At 37.3% G+C, this 22,442-nt stretch overlaps 2 protein-coding genes across 3 annotated transcripts in view; one reads left to right on the top strand and one right to left on the bottom strand.

The window, feature by feature from the left end:
* Positions 1–10,076, top strand: part of SERGEF (secretion regulating guanine nucleotide exchange factor) — a 100,047-nt gene extending 89,971 nt beyond the window's left edge. The window contains exon 12 of the mRNA XM_034416954.3: positions 1,734–10,076. The gene's annotated coding sequence lies outside the window, so the exon portion shown is untranslated. The remainder of the gene's footprint in view (positions 1–1,733) is intronic.
* The window catches only part of KCNC1 (potassium voltage-gated channel subfamily C member 1), a 188,431-nt gene that overhangs the window by 27,498 nt on the left and 138,491 nt on the right, over positions 1–22,442 (bottom strand). The window contains exons 3-4 of one of the 2 annotated variants that reach the window (XM_034416950.3): positions 14,015–14,203; positions 9,192–10,530 (exon numbers count right to left, since the gene is read on the bottom strand). The exons of the other annotated variant lie outside the window; for it this stretch is intronic. Coding sequence (XP_034272841.1) covers positions 10,466–10,530; positions 14,015–14,203 — 254 coding nt within the window. The 3' untranslated portion in view covers positions 9,192–10,465. Of the gene's footprint in view, positions 1–9,191; positions 10,531–14,014; positions 14,204–22,442 lie in introns of those variants that run through there. 2 annotated transcript variants of the gene reach the window in all.

The raw sequence follows: 22,442 nt of genomic DNA, 5'->3' as shown, positions 1-22,442 counted from the left end.
CTAGCCTCAGTTAAAATAGGCATGCACTCTAATGAGAGACTCTGGCAGATATTTAGGCAAAAATGTATTGGAGGACATGACATTCTGTCATTGAACCCATTTGTTGTACGGGGTGTCTAGATGGGGATATCTTTTGCTTTGATTTCCCTTAATTTTTCAGCTGCTGCTTCCATCACAAATCAAATATCTTTGCCAAAACAAAACAGACAATAGCCAAATATTGTCTTTGGCCTGCGAAAGGTAGAAGGAATCTACCTGCAATGGCCTGTGGCCCATTGCAGAATCAAAAACAAAAACAACCTTGTTAATCTTTAAAATACCACAACAGTTTTGTTAGTTTTATTAGCAGTGTTATAGCAATGCTACCCAATTCCACAGAAGTGGATGTTGAGATACTTTTGCCTTGTGACATTAAAGTGGAATTAAATCTTAGTAGGTTTTACTCTACTTAAATACACCTTTTTTTTCCTTTAAAGAGAGAAGAGTTGTTAGGAGCCCTTTTCTGAAAAGTCTGTAGAAGGTGTTCTGACCTAGGCTCCCTTAACAAGCAGAAGGCAGGAATTGGTCCCGGCAAAACCTCTTTTATTTACACGACTGTGAATTACGTTCATTCACAGTCAGCAAGGTTTGTCCAAACAGTTTTGCAAAGGAATATTTCTTAACACACCTTATCTTGTTTGGCATGCTGCCACATGAATTGTTTCCAACTGCAGTACAAGGCAAAACTTGGCACAGAGTCTCTCAGAGTCACAGAATGAACGAATTGTTTCCTGCAAAAGCCCACTCCCTGTTTGTCCTCTTTTATTTCCTATGGGAGGGGCCAATTATTTCCAAGGTGTGGCCTTACTCCTGAGTCGACCCTGGTTTCTTAACTGTTCTTGTCTTCTGGCAGCTCTGCGCATGCACACACTGGGAACAGGCTCCAGCTGTTCCTCTGCCTCGCTGCTGTCTATCTCCCTCTCTGCCTCTGACACAGAGCCCTCATCTGAGCTTTCCCCAGCCCCCAGGCCTAACCCAAGTTCCTCCCCAACCTCCTCATTGTCCGACTCTGCTGCAAGCTCTGCTGGCCACCGGTGGGCCACAACAGAAGGTTGCTGTGACATTCCAGCATATCAAGAGGCTGGTGTTGAGCAGTAGAAACTTGGTAGCTTAGATTTTACTCCCCTTAGGAAATTTCTTTCCTCCTGCAACCTATCATGATTGTGAAGGCTGAAAGAGGTCTCCTCCTGATTGCTCTCCGTCTGCCCTCCAAATCCCCTCACTATAGAACTATTTGATGATTGATTTTGGAGCCTGTCCTGAAGTTAATCAAAGAATGACACACTGGAAGTCAAGTGAGGCACCTCTTTCCCCTTCTGCTGTAATGTTGGAAATTATGAATCTTACCCAAAATGAATTATTGTGGGGGAGAGGGGTCTTTAGATCTCATGATGGGTGATGAAATTCAACAGAAATTGGGGAAGGAGCTGATTAACACATTTTTTGCCCTATTATATCTCAGGTCTAGAATCTGTTTAACCAGCAGAATTAAGTTTTGATTAAAATGTTAAGTGATATGATGGCAATGTTAATTTAAATGCATTTTAACATGGATTTCATCTGTATTTTTATTGCCTAACATTTGTACTGTATGCATGACATTGATTTTCATTCAATTCAATGATTACATTGAAACATTCTCATGCCTGACTTTTAGCACTAAAATAATTTTTGCCTATTTTTATTTATTCCAGGCAAACAATAAAAAGAACATGAAGCAAAAAAGTTAAACACAATCTATTGCCAACTTTTAGATACATCCAATTTAAATATTACAACATTTCTGGATGACTACAGAAATGTGGCTATTTGCATCTAAGCGACCAATATGGCATCTAAGCAGTTTAATCGTATGGTTGACTACAGAAATAGAATTTATTGCTCTTCCCACCCTCCATTTATTTCTAATTTAGGTAAAAAAAAAATAGAATTCATAAATTTCAGCCCTAAGATGCAATAAATAAAATAACTTCCTTCTATATTACCAGACATGGAGGTCCACAATTGGGAGTTTCCCAGGTACAAAGCTGGAAAGCATGATTACTATTTAGGGCTATCAGATCTGGTCTGCAGAAAAAAAAAATCACTAGATGGCAGTAAAGAAATGCAGAAAAGCCAGTTCTTTTCAGGCAGATAAACTGCTTGGCCAGATGTTATATCCTGCCAGTGGGGCCAAAAAAAAAAAGAATACCGTAGATTAGGGGCAACTAGAGAACTTCAAATAAGATCCTGAGGTCCAGTCAGCCTTGGAATTAGCAATGATTAGCAGTCATTCAAATATATCTTTAAGAAGTGACATTATTTTCAGTCCCATCTAGAAGCCTGGGGGGAAAAAAAACCAGGCTGCTTTAATGAGTAACAGGGAAGTCCTATCCTCCTGTGAGGTTCAAAGATTCTTATTTTCAAAGGGTGCACAGCTTAGTTGCCATACTGTTATTACTATGGAGAGAAAGACTGCTTCTCCTGCTTTATTGAAAATTGCAGACTGAAAAAGGTCGGGGAAGGGTTGAATGACTAGAGATACAATTTTATGAAAAAGAGCCAAATAAAGGAAAGATTTGCCTTAGAACTGGGTAAAGTGGTAAAATGGATAGGGGAAGTCGGGAAGAACAACCATCTTTTCAGCAGTTTTGGGAGGTGTCAATTATCAGAAAAAATTCAAAAGAGTGACATGGACAATCTCCTTACGTTGGACTTAGGGAAGAGATGTATTATATCTATGGGGGTATTCCTGAGAAAAGGTAGAGGATGAAAAGAAATCAGTTTCTGGGACACTACTTAAAAGGAATAAACATCAAGACTTTTTTAAAAAATAAAAAGATTTATACAGTTGACTTATTTGATCAAGGTTAATATATATATATATATATATGGAGATGATAGTTCTCCAGATGATAGTTCAGATAAGGAAGAGCCAGGTCCAGGGACATCAGGAGCGGGCATGGAGGACCATCTGGAGGTTGCCGGAGGCTACCATGAGTTGCAAGACCAAGCACAACAGAGCAGTCGCAGGAGGAGTGACAGGAGGAGTGGTCAGCTGAGCAATGGACAGGAGAGGTCCAGCTGCAGCTGGGAAGTCCAAAGCCTTCAGGAGATGAGGAAAATCTGCCTACCACTCCCAATCTGAGGCAGGCACAACAAAGTTCAGCCAGGCTATTTGTGAGTCGGCATCCTTGCCCCTCTTGATGAACTACACCAGGGAGTGGCTATTTACCTCAGCGCGTGGAGTTGAAATGACGCTGGAAGCAACATGTCCATTTCCTTGCTGTGCGTTCTTCAGCCGTAGTGATTTTTTCCTTGACTGCCAGATTTTGATTCTGTACCTCAAAATTTTGGCTCGTGCTTCTTGAACTCTAGACTTGCCTTTGCCTTGTGGACTTGCCTTTGTCTTGCAGATTTGCTTTTGCCCTGTGGACTGGTATGGGGTTTTCCTTGAATAGCCTACTGAATCCTTGGGATGGCGCTGGTGTGTGTGTGAGGAATTTCTGGGGAAGACTATTCGGGGCTTGGAAGCCTCAAGGATTTCTAACACCCGTGGTGTGTGTGTATGTGAGCAGGATAGGGCACTGAATTTTATTTTTATTTCTAGGTGGTACTTCGCTTACAACCATTCATCTAGTGACCGTTCAAAGTTACAATGGCACTGAAAAAAGTGACTTATGACCGTTTTTCACACTTATGACCATTGCAGCATCCCCATGGTCATATAATCATATGATCACCTTTTGTGACCTTCTGACAAGCAAAATCAATGGGGAAGCCAGATTCACTTAAAAACCGTTTTACTAACTTAACAACTGCAGTGATTCACTTAACAACTGTGGCAAGAAAGATTGTAAAATGGGGCAAAATTCACTTAATTCTGTCACTTAGCAACAGAAATTTTGGGCGCAATTGTGGCTGTAAATTGAGGACTACCTCTCTGTCTGTCTGTCTGTCTGTCTGTCTGTCTGTCTGTCTGTCTGCCTCTCTATCATCTACCATCTATTATATATAATCTCTATGTCTGTCTCTCTGTCTGCCTCTCTATCTATCATCTACCATCTATTATATATCGTCTATCTGTCTGTCTGTCCAGTCAGCCATCTATCTACCCATCCATCCATCCATCCATCCATCTAATCATCTAATGTCTGCCTGTCTGTCTCTGTTGTGGCTCTGTTGTGACTCAGATGATGAGGATGTTGGGGAGGAACTTGGGCCAGTTCTGGAGTCTGGGGAAGGCTCTGATGGATGCTCTGCGTTGGATGCAGAGATAGAGCCAGGGCCGTCCGACATTTCCCAGCCACCAGAGAGGCAGCTACCTTTGGAGGCTGAGATAAGTGGGGAGGAAGAACAGCTGGGGCCTGTTCCAGATGCGGGTATGCGCAGCGCTGTTAGGAGAGGAGAACAATTGAGGACAAGGAGGCGACTCAGGAAGCAACATGCACGTGGACACTGAATGGCCCCTTCCTGGCTGCAGAATAAGTAGAAGGAAAGGGGAGTGGTGATCGTAGGAGACAACAGTTCGGATTTCTGAAGATTTGGCTCATCGTGTTTCGTGCCTCAGAAACTGATTGCCAGAACTTAATTTGCAGCTTTGCGGCTGGGAGCTCACGGCTTGGCAATTATTGCAAGGAACTGATAAGGTCTGTTACTTCAGTTAACTCTTTGAAGGACTACTGCCTGGACTTTCTGGTGTGTGAATGCCATTCATTCACAGGAGATAAATAAAGAGGGGTTTTTTTGTGACAAGGAGTCTGTTTCTTGTTTCTGCTAAGGCTGGGTCAGAACTGCCTGCTTGCCTGCCTGTGTCATTTAGAAACTACCCGTCTCCCTCATAGAGTATGTGAAAGACTGAGCAGTGTACAAATAAAATCTTAAAAACATAAAAACTGAATATAAAATTTAAAAAGAAATAAGGATAGTTAAAATTTTACATTAAAAGTTGTCTTCAGGGCACTAGCCAACCGCACTGCTGCGTGCTTTTGTGTGAGCCCCAAGCAAGATGGCCGAGGCAAGACTTTAGATATTTTAGAAAGTGCAGGAAACAGGGCCAGCCTTGTCTGTAAGGGGAGAATATTTGAAGGGCAGGGGCAAGGGCTGAGAAGGCTGTCTTCACAGATGTGCTGGTTTGAATTCTTCAACTGATAGGGTCTGCTTGAGGGGGTAGAAGGGGCTGATGTGATGGGGCAAATATGGTTCCACATGTAATTTAGCTCCATGCCATGTAGGGCTTTAAAAGGAATAACCAACACTTTGAACCTGGAAGCAAATTGGCACCCAGTGGTGAGGCTTTAAAGATTTGTTTATGGATAAGATATGGAAAGAAGAAATTATTTTTTGTTTTTATTTTTTAAAAAAGTGAAGAGCTATGGTATTAAAATGGAAGGAAAGTGTTGAACTTGTGAAGGAGTTTCCGAAAGGAGATGAATAGATGATGAGAAATTAATTTATAGGACATTATTTGATGGGATTAAATTTCAATATGTTTTCTCGGGTACCTTTTAATGAATTTTTAAAATGAATTTCGAATGATAAAGCTTTAAAGATTTATTTATAGTTACGAGATAAGATATGGAAAGAAGTCATTTTTTGTATTATTACAGAAAATTCTAAGTTACTGGCTAAAGTAAATGAAAGGAATATGAAATTGATTTACTTTAAATATGTATTTATATTTATTTCTGGTACCTATTAATGGACTTTTCTTGATTAAGATTGAATTGTGAGGTTTTATGATTTACTAATAGATAAAAGATGAGATACAATTTCAGTAACATCAAATTCTCTAACATTTCAGTCTAAAATCTCTTAAAGAAAATGAAGAGATTTTACTGGTCTTGATGAAGGGAGAAGTCACATATATATAGTCATATATATGACCATTCCCTTCATTAAGACCAGTAAATGTAGGCTGAAATGTTAGAGAAGATGATATTACTGAAATTGTATCTCATCTTTTATCTATTAGCAAATCATAAAAATTCACAACTGAATACTAATCAACAAAGTCCATTAACAGCTACCAGAAATAAAGATATATACACATTTAGATTTAAACAAAATATTTCTTTCATTTACTTTACCCAGTAATTTAGTATTTTCTGTAATACTACAAAAACACTTCTTTCCTTAATTTATGTCATAACTGTAAATAAATCTTATATATGAATATACATCTATCTGTCTATCATCTCTCTCTCTCTCCTAACTACAGTATCTGTCTGTCTGTCTATCTATCCATTTCATATTTTTCTTTCTTTTCATCCCTCCTTTTCTCCCTCTGCACTTTTTGCTTTTTGCTTTTTATGTATTTTTTCTGAATTGTTATTAGTTTTTTATCATTGTATTTTTAAACTTCAGCAAACATTATTATATATATAAAAAAATCAAAGTTCTCTGACTGCGTTGGACAAAACCCACACAGGATTCATATGCTTCCCAAAATAAAATACTTTTATAGTATTAATAAGAAAATGAAATATAGAATATCTATGACTATGCAGTAAACCACTCTCTGGTGGGGGAAAAAAAAGCAATCTTACTAATGCTAAATAAGAGTAGTTCCTTTTAAATGGGTATAAAATTATAGTTTGGCACATCTGTCAAAACTAGAAATATGTGATAAAACATCTCTGGTATCACCACATTTGTTGAAAAAGAATTTAGTTGGGAATTATTTTGGAAATTACTTTCCAATGAAAGTTTCAGCCAAATGCCATTGATGTAGTATGGTTTTCTAGTACGTACTCGGTTGCCAGGGAGCCAGGGAGCCAGGGGTCCTATGAAAGATGCTATCTTTCCATGTACAATCATGTCTTCAGCAGTTTTCCACCTTTCACTTTCATTGAATCCCAAGGAAATAGAGCAGGGGGGAAATTTCCCGGTGAGTCTTTTTCCCATGTGAGATCCAGAGAGATTGAAAAATGTGCAACCATAAACATCAACACCAGCACTGGAATCTTTTGCCACCTCCAACAACAAAGGGGGTTTAAAAAGATACCAAGGAATTCACAAGCTCTCTATGCTCAAACTTAACTGTTTCTCCATCCCATCGATTGCAGATAACATGCTCTGTCCCTGTCTCAGGGCTGGTGTAATTTTGGAGACCCTTTTGACGGCATGCATGAAGAATAAGAAAGCTTTAGAGCTCTGCAGCTCCACAGGTTGCCTCTGGAAACAGCCTCTGCTACTCCTCAAGGAGATTAAACTAATCTAAACAATCAAGGATAAGAAAGATATGTTCTTTTGGAATTTTTCCTGGAAAGAATTTTGGAAGTTGGTGTTTTGGCCTAGGCTCCCTTAACACGCAGGAGGCAGGAATTGGTCCCGGCAAAGCTTCTTTTATTCACACGACTGTGAATTACATTCATTCACAGTCAGCAAGGTTAGTCCAAAGAGTTTTGCAAAGGAATATTTCTCAACACACCTTATCTCGTTTGGCAAACTGCCACGTAACTTTTTCCAATCGCAGTACAAGGCAAAACCCGGCACAGAGTCTCTCAGAGTCACGGAACGAACGAATTGATTCCTGCAAAAGCCCCCTCCCCGTTCGCTCCTGTTTTAGTTCTTATGGGAGGGGCCAATCACCTCCAAAGTGTGGCTTTACTCCCAAGTCGACCCTGCTTTCTGAGTTGCTCTTGTCTTCTGTCAGCTCTGCGCATGCGCACACTGGGAATGGGCTCCAGCTGTTCCTCTGCCTTGCTGCTGTGTAACTCCCTCTCTGCCTCCGACACAGAGCCCTCGTCCGAGTTTTCCCCAGCCCCCAGGACTGGCCCAAGTTCCTCCCCAACCTCCTCACTGTCCGACTCTGCTGCAAGCTCCGCTGGCTGCCGGCGGGCCACAACAGTTGGATGAGGAAAGATAACGCTTCTTGTATATCCTTGTAATTCTTATTGCTGCTGCTTTGTGTTTTTCTTCCTACTCGCTGTCCTAGGTAGCACAAGATTACTTCCTTTAAAGTTTAGCTTTCAAATGGGACTTTATTAAACAACCAGCCCAAGCACATTTTAGCAGTGGAATTTCTTGCCATGAAAGTCATGTTCTTTGAAAAATAATGAGGCTATAATAACTAGTTGTAAATGGGTGTTAAAAGGCAGATATTCAAGAGATTTCCAGTATGTGAAAAAAAAAAGGACAACAGATGTCCAATTTGGCATTTATGTCACATTTTAAACTGATGTCAGATTATGATTATTTCCATAAGATTTTATGTTTATTTAACATCTTTGTGTCCATTTAGTGAAAAAACTAATTGGTTCAGTTACTTGCTGGACATGTGCTCAAAGTATTGCATTGGTTCATGTGATGTGATCATATATTCAAGCAATTCCCTTTTAGACTTACATCACAGAATAATTATTGTTCTGGAAACTGAAGGTTTATACAGATTCTCACGTGGTCTGATATACTGTATACTGATAATTGTGAAACAAACACAAAAACAAAGGCACATGTGAGTTTTTATGATAGCAATGTAAATAAATAGCTTAAATCCTGATACTGCAATATCCATGCTCTTATCAGTTTATACAATATTCTGAAGAATGTACATATGCATTCCTATATATGAATACATGTTTTATAGATAATTAAAAGACTATTTAGAAATGTGGGTTGCATATAGTAATTATTACATTAGATGCCTCATTTTTCTTATTAAATATACTGACTTAAACATTCAAGTATAAGAAAGATATATTCTTTTGGAATTTTTTCCTGCCGTTTTTGTTTTAAGGAATGGAAAGAATTTTGGAAGTGGGATGAAGAAAAGTAAAGCTTCCATATTTATGTAACTCTTATTGCTACTGTCTTGTGTTTTTCCTTTTATGTTTATTCTATGAAATACTTCATTCCTAAGCTTTATCATCATCATCATCATCATCATCATCAATAGCCTTACCTTCTTCCTAGGAAGTAGTTAGGTCTTATGATGTGATGAAACTTATTCCTTTGTTTCATTGTTTTAACTACAAGCAAATTTATGACAAAAATTCTAAATGTTTTCTTTCAATCTGAAATAAAATGATATGATTCAAACCTCTACACTACCTTTAATGTTAGGTAATTAAAACATCATTTAGTATGATTAAAAGGTATCTAATTCTACATCTTTCTAAGTGCTATCAATTGTTAAGAGAACCACAGTAGTAAGAAAAACTGAATTCACATTATCAACTAAAAAGCCAAACTTTTATTATTAATTGAGAAAAAAGGAATAGAGTGAAATCTACCAATCTCTAGATTTTATCTATTCAATTATGGAAATATTTATTAGTGTTGTGAAGACTGAAGACATGAGTTGTATCAAGGATTTGGGAGGTGACTTCCTTAGGCACTCACCAGTTTACCATCTTACAAGCAAAGCATTTTTCTCTTTGATTGTTCCATTGGGAATCTTTGCATGGCATTTATTTACAATTTCAAAAGCATTTCTTTGGGACGTTCTGAACATTTCAGGAAGGAATTCTGATTTACACTATACAGCAGGCATTGAAACCATTATACAAAATTTATTTCATGCTAGAATTATTTTGCATAACATTGTGCATGCATTCTATTCAGAATTCTAAATTGCATACAATGCCATTTTGTTGTTTCTTAAAACTCTGAGATAAGTTTATATCGAAGTAGGTTCCTGATTTGTATATTGTAAATCCCCAGGTGTTGCTGTGGTTGCTTTTAAAAAAAACAATGTTGGTTTCTTTTTTGGTTGAATTCTTTACTGATCACTTAATATAAACAATTTGTCATAAAGGGTCTTCACACTGGATCTATACACCAATAAAGTACAGAGCTGGAAAATTAGTTTAGACCAGCTGTTTCCATCAGGATCAAAAACTGGTCCCAGATTTCACAAGCATGCCAACAAAAACAGACAAGAAAAGAAGATTGTTTGTACATTTTACACAAGTCTAGTTGGATGAAAAGTTCTTGAGTTTCATGTTCTGCGTGATGAATTTATGAAGGCATGGTCAATGTGACTGCCAATTGCACTTTTTAAACCATCCACCCTTGTGATCATGTATACAAATAAACAATCCATTGCAAAGGAATGTACGGCTTTAGAATATCTTTTACAGTTTGCTACTACAACATATGTAAAAGTAAAGAGCTTTGAAGGAAAATATATTACTTTATCTCCCCACCCTTCCCCCAAAACACCCCTTTAATAGTAAAGTAAGTTAACTTGTACAATCTCAGGGGTTTTCTTTTTTTTTTCATGCAATTCATGCTATGAAACAACAACAACGAAAAAAATCTGCCATTTGTTACATTCTGGCCATAGAGAAATCCTGCATGTCTCCCTTTTTGAAACCACATATATCATCCTGCAAACTTGCATGGAGGGAGATTACATTTGTCCAAAGAAGAGGTCTTCTATGCCTGCACAGTTCCACCCAGACGTTTATAAGCCATCATTGTCCATCTCGTTTTCTCCATGTCAAGTCACTTTGACTGCCTCTGTTGGCATATATTTAGCAATGACAGGACTTTCTTTGCAAAGATCTGCATGTAAAGAATATAATCAATACTTGAGCTTCTCTCCTGTGCTTTTCAAACCAAGCTGGGTGTTTTATAGCAAGGAGGAGAAAGGAGAAAGAGCTACATGCAGAGGCAGCCAATTTTCTTCTCCATCAATATTTTTTTTTCCCCATGCAGTCAGCCAGCCAGCTAGAGACCTCTCTAAAGTGTATCTTATTGCTTTCAACATAGAAGAGACACCATGCAAAGTTTTGTCCTACTGCTTGTATTTTGCTCACACTCTTGTAAGGTTCCTATGGCTCAACAATATCCTGAGAAAAGCAAAAATCTTTAGTCATTGGCAAGTTTCAGCATTGGACTATATGACAATCTAACCCACTTCCAAAAAGCCAGTGGATCTACCGGTAGCTGAGAAAAGCACATACCAGGATGGGGTGCACCACCACAAGAAACTATGTGGTGCCTCCAGCTTAGCATCTTATGTATCAATAACATGCAGTGTTATGGCCCGCCAAAGCAACTAATAGTGTCAATTTAGCTCTACATGATGAAGGATCTGGCCGAGATAAGTGTTACTATCCCCAGTAGTAACATCAACCCCATGAGATGCTACCAAAAGCCGTGATACTTTCAAACATCAGGATCTGCTTACAAGTGACACCACATAAGCTAATGAGAAATCATTGCTTTTCTTTTCCCTCTTTTTATTAGCTTTATGATTAGAATACTAGAATCTAGAAGACCATTCTTTGCTACGGATCCATGCTACGGAATGGGAGACCAAGAATGTCTCACGAAGTTCGAAGAATTCCAGGCTTGAAGGATCTTTCTACCATTTTTCCATGTCTGCAAACTAAGCTGTTAAGGCTTATAACATCTCAAAACCTTCTTTTAAAAGGAAAAAAAAAAAGGTAAAATCACAGAATATTGGATCAACAACAGAATGGTCAAACTCAGTAAAGTACAGCCTGATTGCAGCAGCATCTTTCATGCTTTGACATGCCAAGAGTAGTATCCCTTGCAACATGGCCTTGGCTAGAAATGGTGGAAGAAAAAATATTCCTATGTTTCAATGTTCCCCCTGCTATGATATAGAGGAGCTGGAAATAAATGAAGTGTAGGGTTTCCTGCCTAAGCAGGGGGTTGGGCTAGAAGACCTCCAAGGTCCCTTCCAACTCTGTTATTCTATTCTATTCTAAATAAATGCAAACCCTCAATCTGTCATAGAGAAACTGTCACACTACCAAGTCATTGTGTTGTATGCGATTGTACTGAACCTTTGGCATTTCACATTGTATTATCTGATACTAAAGATGTCTCTATCTCCCCACCCCAATGCTCTATCAAAAGCATTTATAGTTCTGTTGCTATAGAGATACTACTCAATTTGTTTACCAGCATTTTTGCATGCATTCGGTTTCCTCTTCCCTCTGCCAGTTTTTTAGTCATGCACCAAACAGCTCAGCAAATCAGAGGCATTGTTATGCAATCTATGGAATGAAAATCTGTAGAAACACTAAAGGCGTCCTTGATAATATTCCCCCACCCACCCCAACACAAGCCAACAATATGCTGACATTTATCATTCCTTCGGCCAGCTGGCCACACTTTCAATCAACTGGGTGGAGCCTCATTCTTTCAGTTGCTTTGTGAGAATTATCCATTTGTCATCCTAAAAGGGGAACCTTTTAGAAGCAAACTCACAAAGCACTGAACCAAGAACCAGGGCTCAAGCTGAATGAAAAATGACCAACGTGTCTCCAGTATAGAATCAGGTGTAAAACACTTTTGCTACAAAGGTAAACTTAAGCAAAAACTTTCATAAGAAAGTAAAATGACCCTCCTATATCTTATCGTTAGTAAATGGTGAAATTACAATTAAGTATACTCTATAGCAGGGGTGTCAAACTCGCGTCATCACGTGACGTATCGTGACTTTCCCCCCTTTGCTAAACCAGGTATGGCCAGCGCATGATGCATCCAGCCTATGGGCCGCGAGTTTGACACCCCTGCTCTATAGCCACCCCTCCCTTTTTTTTTCTGTCAACATGCAATGCATCCTACAGGTTTGGTAAAGAACTGATTTGGGCCACACTCCAGTTTTTGCAGAGTCTGTAGTAATATTATTATACTCTGCAGTTACAATCCACAAGGCTTTTGTGACAATCATCCAAAATATAAGTCTGCATTTACTAAACTGAATATAGCACATTAAGTATTCTGTTCAATATGAGGGAACTGCTCATCTGAAGCACCATGGCCACAACAGAGCCTTTGCCTATGCTGATTTAATTGAGGAAAATGTAGGTTCCCCCCCCCCAAATATGCACTTGTTAAAGTTATCATAGGTGTGACCTTAAGAAATTGCTATTTTAATTCTCCTGGATTTAGATTAAATATGCCACCATTTGTTTATTTTCCTTTCATATGTGCAGGCAATATTGTAAGAAATATTCAGGGAGCTCAGTAATAAACTGCAGTAAAAAACAAAAATTCAACATCAATTAATACAACTGAACAAAGGAGCATAAAATGGCGGTAGAATTTTGATGGTAGCTATTTTTCTGAACTATAAAGCATTTATGCCTTTTTAATTTATCTAGGAATTTTCACTTAGATGTCATAAAATACGGAGGTGGGCAAATAATAGAATATGCCTGCCTTGTCCAATTAGCTACTAATTACTAACTTCAACAATATAATATTTTCATGTGTTTCAGGAACAAGCAGGAAGAGATACTATCCCTTGATGACTAGCCTGCTTGATGAGGGAGCTTTTCTAAACTTGGTGGTTTCCAAACTAGGATCCTGAAGCCCATTAGGGACTTGAGCTTCTGCCAGGAGAAATGGCAAAGAGATGTTTTAATGATCACTTTCCCACTGCAAAAAACAAACAAACAAAAAAAAACAAACACCTGCATTTGCCATAGTGGACCTTCCTTCTTGCCTCTACAAACCTTACAGCAGAGGTGGGCAACTGTGGACTTCAACTCCCAGAATTCCTGAGACAGCTTGGCTTGGCTGTCTCAGGAATTCTGAGAGCTTGGCTGTCTCAGGAATTCTGGGTGTTGAAGTCCACAGGTTGTAAAAGGGCCACAGTTGCTCACCCCTGCCTTACAGGAAAGAAGAGTTAAAGAAGGAACTAGCAGCAAAACTACAGGTCTGAAAATATCGGTGGTGATGAAACAGTTGGCACCAGGCTGGCCCAGCAGTGCCATAATACCAAAAATAATGGAAGAAATCTGAAGTGGAGTCATATGACCATTAAGGTCATAATGCACAATGAAAGAATATGTCGGACATCCTTATCAGATGGAATTATCCTCAAAAGGTACACCAGTGCAAATTTCAGCCATGCCCATTTCTTGTCTGATGAATGGATCAAGATGTCTGACTGTTACTTTTAGTGCAAGAAACCAATATTCTCAAACAAACTTAATACTCTCCAATAAATCATAATCTTAAACTATCTTACTATCTATGTGATTAGCGGACCTTATCTACATACCCTTTCTTATTCCTCCATCAGGCGGGCAGGGATATTCCCCGGTTGATAAGAGGAAGCAAGGTCCATATCTCTCCCGAGTGCCAGAACGGGTATATGGCAGACCTTCCTCAGGCGACATAGCCTGGTCTATGTGGGGACAGTCTTCATTTGCCAGCGCCGCCTTGGCCACCTCCCCATTCCGTTTCGAATCTTCAAACATATAAGCAGAAGGCTATTGAAACACTAAGCATGCTTTCGTTGACATGAAATCTCTTGGTAGAGTTCCACAACTAGGTGGTAACAGTATGTGAGGGGAGAAAAATGAACACATTTGTCCTGGGTAGCTTGGTGAAGTGCAGGGCACTCTTGTTTAAAGGAAAAATGTTAATGTGGGGAAAAAACAGAAAAAAGAGAATGTTAGCTTGCTAGAAACATGGCTCCTAACTTTGTGAGCAGAAGTCTGTAATTAAAAATGTGATTATATCTAGTAGGATGGAAGCTGGCACCCACATGATCTGTTTCTCATCTAGCTGTCTAGAACTAACCACATTTTTTTGAGGTTGGCACTCACAATGATTCAGATTGTGGTATTGGAGTAACTTCTAGCTTTGCTGTCTTACATTTTTTTTCCCCAGCGTGAATTTTGAACAAAATTATCCATTTCCGTATATACAAAACAGTGGCACTCATTTTACGCAGACACACGTAGCATGCAATGAAAATGTGATAGCAGAACATAGATTTTTTTCCACAGTAAAAATCCATGTGCCGAGAAGTTGACTGATGGTTCTTTCCCCCGCCCCTGCCTTGCCCCACATATTTCTATGGCAGCAGGGATGCTGGGTATCTCTGGATAATCAAATGAGATTGAAAAACAAACATACATGGCACATGATTAAAAATGGCTTGTAAACATGTTTCCATCTACATGTTTTTAAAGAGAACTGACTTTGTTTCCTCTGTGTGACTTGCTTCACAATCTCAAAGCAATTTAAAGTGCTCTTTTAAAATTTTTACTAAAGTGCAAATTAGTATATTAAGAATATAGGTGAAATATGGCATAGTTCACTATGGCCAAGAAGGAATCACCTTATGTAAAAGTAACCTTTTCAGAGGAACTGACATGCTATAATTGCATCATTCAAACGCTCAGTTGCACAATGCTTATTACATAAAGATAGCTGGATAGACATAGAAGTGTCTCTACCCAGTTTTAGCTAAAGGGGAAATTAATGGAGCCTAATATATTCTGTTCTTATGCTAGAATTTAATGCTCAAACTTGTCCAGCACAGCCTGTTGTTTCATTGCTTCATAATGGATAATTAGTAAAATCAATCTCCTCATTTATAAGAGACCATGTAACAATCAAGTGTATTCATCAGTAAATAATGTGAAAACTTCCTGAGACTTAAATAATTTTAAGAGCATAACATATACAAATAACATTAGGATGCCTCAAATTGCGAGATGGGTGGCAAATACATTTAATAAAAGTGGTAATAATAATGTTTCTTCCTAAGTTGATCTCCTTTCTTATTCTTGTTAGAAAATTTTAGGTAAGGTGCTCTGAATCTACTTCCTATCTTGTGTAGTAGGTAGAATTGGTGGACAAATTACTTTTGATTTTTACAATTCTGTAGTTTATACCTGCTATACTGACTCTAGCTTATTTAGGAGTTAACTATTTTACATTTATCTTTACAATTACCTGGAAGATATGATAGTACAGAAATAGCCTGGCATGGCATTATATTTTGCCTTATCAAATTAGTATACTGAATTTTCACCAGATCTGTTTCTACCTGGCTTTTTTAAAAAATTGAAGTCTGTTGGATCAAGCAGTTATAAATGGATAGTGCCAAGTCCCTGATTCTCCTTAACTTTACTATAACTGGATTCAAAACCTAATGACAACTGGCAACAGCACTCAGCTTGTAACATCTCTAGAGAATATCCAAGCAACCACATTTTTAATGCAAAACTAAAACTTAATGTAAAAGCTAAAATTTCAGCGAGGTTGCTAATTCACTAGAGAGTATAATGATCTTCAAAACCTTGTAAGATTTCAGCTGATAATATTGAAATATCACAAGATCTTAGGTGCAAATGTTGAAATCTCCACAGATTTCATAGTGAGATTGCCAACATGTCATGAGGTTGGAGGAACTTGTGAAAATTTGATGGTTTTAATTCTATTTTTCTTGTGATTTGTGTCATTATGTAAAATTGCTTAATGGTACCTGCCACCTGAAAAATTTGCCAATCCCAGACCTATGTTTTCTGTGTTATCTACTTGCAAATACAGATTGCTTCATTTTTTACTATATCATTCACATTTTTGTTAATATTTTCATCCAATCAAAAAGTAATACTTGGATTTTGAGATACCGGTAGTTTGAATCTTTGTACATGTATTGCCATTCTTTAGAAGGAAATGTCGTGTCTTATAGTATTTTGTAAATTATCATGGAGAATTATAATTTTTCACAAAAATTAATTTTAAAAGCACTTAATCTGTTCTACCACAGAACAGAGCGATTAAATCACAATATATAAAAGGGCCAAGACAAGGAAGCTTGTGGACATTTGGTAGGATGTAAATAATTACATTTAATAAATAATACATGTTTTTTAATAAAATTGATTCATTTAATCCTCCAGAAAAAAGGGAAGGTTGCATGAAATGGCACTTTTATAAACTCGGTATTATGTGTTTATTTCTTAAGACAGCATATGAACTATGCCAAGATAATTGAACTCTTAAACCATGTTTGATACTGGAAATTTCAGCCTCTTTTTAAAATGATTTAAGAAAAAGATATCTGGACATCTCGTAAAATAACTTTATGATGCCCAACATTTATCCTCCACTCACTTGATTCTCACTTGAATTCCGAATTCAAGGAAGGAATCGAGACATTACATCAGAATCAACAATCAATGGCCTGTGCCCATTTTCCTTAACCCACAGTTCTCAATTTTCTAATATAGCAACAATGGCTGCCCAACCCAGGAAATAAATAAGAACTGACCCTGAAAGAGCCAGAAAAGCTCAAATATCAAACCCTGTTATATCCAGATGATTTCGGTGAGTGAGGCCTGAGTTTCAAAACTAATATTAGTAAATCTGAGTTATATCAGTAGACGAAAAATACAAAGGACAATTATTATCTTCTTGATAAGGGATATTATTATTTTTCTCCTTATATAACATTTGACTCACGTAATTCTTCAAAATATAATAAAGGTCCAATTCAGGTTTATTACTTTCTATTATATTTTGTTTGCTTGTGTTTGCAAAGAGAAAACAACCCCCCCCCCCCAAAACATGGAATTATGTACATCTCCCCATGCCTCTGCTTCTTTCTTCTTGCAAATTCTGTACATACAAAATATAGGATATTTTTTTTTAAAATGAAACCAAACTGAGCAGTATATGCTCAATTGCAAAAGGTTTAACACATTAGGTATGTGCTTTGAATTAGAGTCCCAAAAACATGCGAGTGAGAATGTGCCATCTCTTTGCATGCTTTAAAGCAGCTGTATGTTTTCTTAAATTGGCATGGCAATAAAACACAAAGCATTGCACAGCTGTGTTAGAAAGCATAATTCAAAACAACACAACATAAAAAATAATTCCTCTACACTAAGAATACTTGTGGATAGAACAGTGTGACATTAAAAGAAAACCCAAACAGGTGGGCAGGACCACATTTCAAAACATAAAAATTGTTTGGTTTCCAAGTATCAACAGATGTGAGCATCATGAGGTCACCAGATGGAGAGGGGCGAAAGCTCATGACCCTTTTGGTTTGGGAGAAGAGTTTTTATGAAGCAAAATGGATATCAAAAACTAAAATTTTGAAGGGAAGGAACATTTTAAGAGATAATCACTACGGTAACTGACAATTGGATCAGATTTGTCCCATCAGTTGATTGATTTAATTTGTGCATTTTCACTAATGAGCAACTGTAAACTCTATCAAGAGATTATTTGCACCATCCCTGTGGGCACAAGTTATAAAGAATACTGGCTGTTCTTTCTAAAATCTGCATTTGTGATTTAGAATTCAGAGAAGCACTTTATTGAAGCCAGAAATGCAGATGATGCAATCTAAAATAAAATTTTCATCCAACACCTTAGGAGATATGCCAAGAAATCTTACAATATTTTAACTTAATATTAACAGAGTGATAAACTACGTTATGCCTACTGTGAATTAGAAACTTGACATGATGGGATGGCTTGGTAAATTTAATATTATCTAAGAGTAACACTGATGGAGTTGGAGGGTCATTTTTGCTGATAAGGAGGTTAAGATGATCCATGACAGGCATGAGGGAATGTGGGGCCCTGCAGATGAGTTGAAAGCCAATCCACCTAGAAGAATGAATTCCAAAATCTAATCTGGTAGAAGAGAATGGCAAACCACTTATGTACTAAAGTGCACACAATTATATGAACATGGCTGAAAAGTGAAACAAATTTATACCAGATGATGAAAATCTCATATCGGAAGGCAGTCCCTATAATTATTGGAAAGGAAACAGTGGTGATAATATGACCAGACCAAAGCTTTAAGAGAGTCTGGCCACTGATGATGCCTTCACTAAAAGGGGACTCCTCATCTTTCAAGGACATATACAATTTGGAAAACATAATGTGAGAAGTATGAACCAAGGGAAAATTGAAATGGTCAAAGCAGAAATGAAGCCTACTAAATGGATGGTTTAGGCATATGTGAATTTAAATGGGCCAGATTAGTTACTATATATCAGATGACCATATAGTAAATATTTCAGGCATAAGACCATATAAGAAATCAAGAAATCAATATTGAAAAATCAATATTTTTCAACAGTTGTATAACCAACAATGGCTTGGTTATAAATGTTAGGATTATTATCTGCTATAATTAATTTCTGGTGAATATCAATGTTATATAAATGTATGTTGCCTTTACAAATGTAATGGTGGATTATAAACAACAGAAACATTTTCAGAGACAACATATTCAGGAATTGACTCCCTTACAAAGTAAAGACTCAGTGAAATAGCCGCCATACTGGAAAATACCCAGTACAGAAAAAAGCTTTACAGCTAACGGAGAAGCAGCATTTAAATAGCTGACAGATCCAAGGTCACAAAGGAAGAGGGTATACTGGAGAGAGATGCAGAAGAAAGCACAAATTACCTACTCTTAAAAATGAGTAGGGAGAGATATGGTGGTTCAGAATAGAGAAGGAACACACGCTTTGTTCCTATATTCATTTAACTTGTTCAGCAAATCTGTTATAAAACATACAAGACTGGAAGAGATGTCAGCTAGAACACAATTCAAGCTAAACACTAATGTCTGAGTTGCCTAGACAAGGCTACTTTCTTAGCTGAAGCAAAAAGCCTGAAATGAGCTCATTAAAAAAACAAACCTGGAAAGCGAACAATATGGATTAAAGTTAAAGATTAAAGTTACAAAGGTAACGTCAACTGGCTCACTATTGAACTCATAGTTGATGCAAGGGAGTGAATGTAGATGATAGTTTTGATTTTCTGGGACTCAGAAATAAAAACGGACAGCCGAGTCATTTGATTCATGGGAAGAAAGCAAGGTTAGACAAGATCAAGGGTATTTCTGTGACAACAAAAATCAGAATAATTAAAGTAACAGCTTTACTTTAGTAACATATTACTTAGCTTTACTTTAGCTTTACTTTAGTAAAGCTAAACTTTAGTAACATATTACTTAAGAGTAATATGCAACTCTGAAAGCTGGACATTGAGAGAGATCAAAAGATAGAACATAAATGATTTAAATAATAGATTTAGAAACCATTATTAAGTACCATGGACTTCAAGAAAATCCAGTTGGCCCTTGATGAAATAATGTCCTGATTAGTCACTTGAAGGGATGACCAAAAAGTAGAAAGTCACATTTACTTTGGACTGTAGATGTGAGCAGGCAATGGAGTAGAAGAAATAACAATGTTTGGCAAAATTGAGGAAAGTGGAAAAAAGAGAATAGAACAGATGGATCAATGGGGTTTAGGAGTTGCCTGGACTATCCTGGGAGAAATATGAATTATTGGTTGTAGAAGGTTGAGATGGTGGGCATTTATCTGCATAATTGCCAAAGACCAGACTGACACAATGGAACCAAACTTAAAAAATATTTTTTAAAAAATAAAGGATTTTTAAAATTAACTTAAAAACAGGAGTTTCTTTCTTTGTAAAAATCAATGTTTGTTTATGCACTAACTGAGATCAAGTTATTTAGCTATTAGTTTAGTTCCAAATGAAAATATTGGTTTGATTATATACCTGGTTTCATTAGATGTGGTAAAATTCTAATACAATTATACATTTAACTCAGTTTTTGTGAAATTGCACTTTACACTGTTAAGTTTAGAATTTTTGGGTTCTTGAGCTGAATTGTTAATATCCTTTCTGTTTGCTCTTCTTCCCACCCCATCCCTTACCTTTATGTGTATTTCTAATGGAATTGTTTTTAGTTACTAATACTTTAATCAACGTGGCTTAAGTTAGGCTCAACTAATATATGATAAATTAGGATCCAGCCTTCTGCATTCAGAATGATACATCCATATATTTATTTCTCTTTTGTTGAGAAATAAACACAAAAGCACTATCAAGATTTGCTTCATTGAAAACAAAAGGGACATTTTCAGTCAGGCTCTAGATCAACAAAATATTTGTCTGCCTTGTGCAGCAGACTGTGCTCAGAAAGAAACATTAGATATCTATGTGTACCAGAACTCCAGTGGAATTCCAAAAGGACTCCAACTCTGCTCCATTGTTTTCTGTGAAAGGAGATGACTCATTCTGATACTAAGTACCTTCTCTTAGGAGTAGTTCCACTGAAAACCATGGACTCATTTTGATTGTTAAGGGTAGGGTAGCACATTTGCCATTAATTATAACAGAGAAGAATTACAGAAGAGACAAGAACACCCAGACAAGTAATGATGACGTGAGAAAATGACAGCTTAGAAAGATGATGGATACAAGTACAGCTTCGAGCTATGACAGAAGTGATTTTGAAAGCAGTAGTGGAATCCTCTTACAGCGGATACATTTTGGAATTATTCTGCTGGAGAGCTATGCAACTTAACTTGTTTTCCATGCAGATAGTACTAAAGAGAACAACATAGCCAATTAGTGCCATGTTGCATCAAGTACTTACTTTTTCTTTTGGTATTTATACCTTTTTCATCAGGATTTGTGTGTGTGTCACAACCTCAGTGGAGTTTACCTACAGCCTGTGATATCCCTTGTTGTGTTGGATTTAAAGAACTGTACTCTAATGTCCTTCTGTTGCCCAGTATGGAACTCAGGTTGATGACAATTGAAGAAAAACTTCAGAATATAAAATGTGACAGTCTGTAACATACATAAGTTGGAAGCAACATATAGGAGTAAATAAAGAAACAAATAAATAAACCAAATAGTGAGAAAGAGAGAAAAAGAGAAACATGAAGAACATGTAAAGACTTCAATTGTTTCTACACAGAAGCTGATTTTAACTATCTCAAAACTTTATACTTTTAGCTTTTTGAACCAAAAAGTAATATTGCTTTTTCATAAAACTTAGAATTATCTTATGCATGTATCTAAGTGTGTGATTCAATGTTATCTTTCTAGCAATAGAGCTTATCTTGATAAATTTTAGCTTAGCATACTAAACCCAAAGGCCCTTAAACCCAACCTACCTGTGAGTAGTTACTCACCAGCGTGTTGAATTGGATCCTTCCAGGAAGTGTAGGTCCCAGTAAAGATCTTTCAGCAAATAACCTCTCTCAAATCTTACTGGCCAAAACTGTGATCTCCCTCCTAGACAATACCCCCATTTTTAGAGACACAATATCTCATATCTCTAAAAATGAATGAGGTAGCACAATGGTTTACTAACCGCTGAAGCCAAGGGGTTAAAATAAGTATGAGAAGGTCAGGCAGTCTTTCATTTACAGGTAACTCTGGAAAGTTCCAGTTGGGTAATCCTGAAAAAAAGGTTTGTTCCCAGCAGCACTTCCCAAAATGTATCTTGGAACTTGAAGTGGTCTTGCAGTACTTACGGCCCATCATAGATAGTGGCCCTATCTATGAAATCATACTAAAACCATAGCAATGCTCTGTTACAATGCACTATGCACAAATCAGACATTGAAGGATATTATATTACATTCAATGTACAGCTGGGAGAGGGAGATTTAATGTGGGTACTACCTCTCCCTGTTACCCTTTAAGATCCCTGAGTTTAGATACATTCTTAGATAATAAACACTGCAACATGGTGATAATCTATGCCATTCATGGAGTGGAAATGAACGTGAAGGACCATGAGTGTGAGAATGGTTAGTTAATGAAAATAGCAGATGCAGAAGGACCTTAGCAGAAGTTTACATCATGTATAAGAGAGTAAGAAAAAGTAC

The sequence above is a fragment of the Pantherophis guttatus genome, chromosome 1, assembly GCF_059756535.1.
Source record: "Pantherophis guttatus breed Tessera chromosome 1, ASM5975653v1, whole genome shotgun sequence".
NCBI lineage: Eukaryota > Metazoa > Chordata > Lepidosauria > Squamata > Colubridae > Pantherophis > Pantherophis guttatus.
The sequence above is the reverse complement of the archived record's forward strand: the minus strand, read 5'-3'. Positions and strand labels throughout refer to the sequence as shown.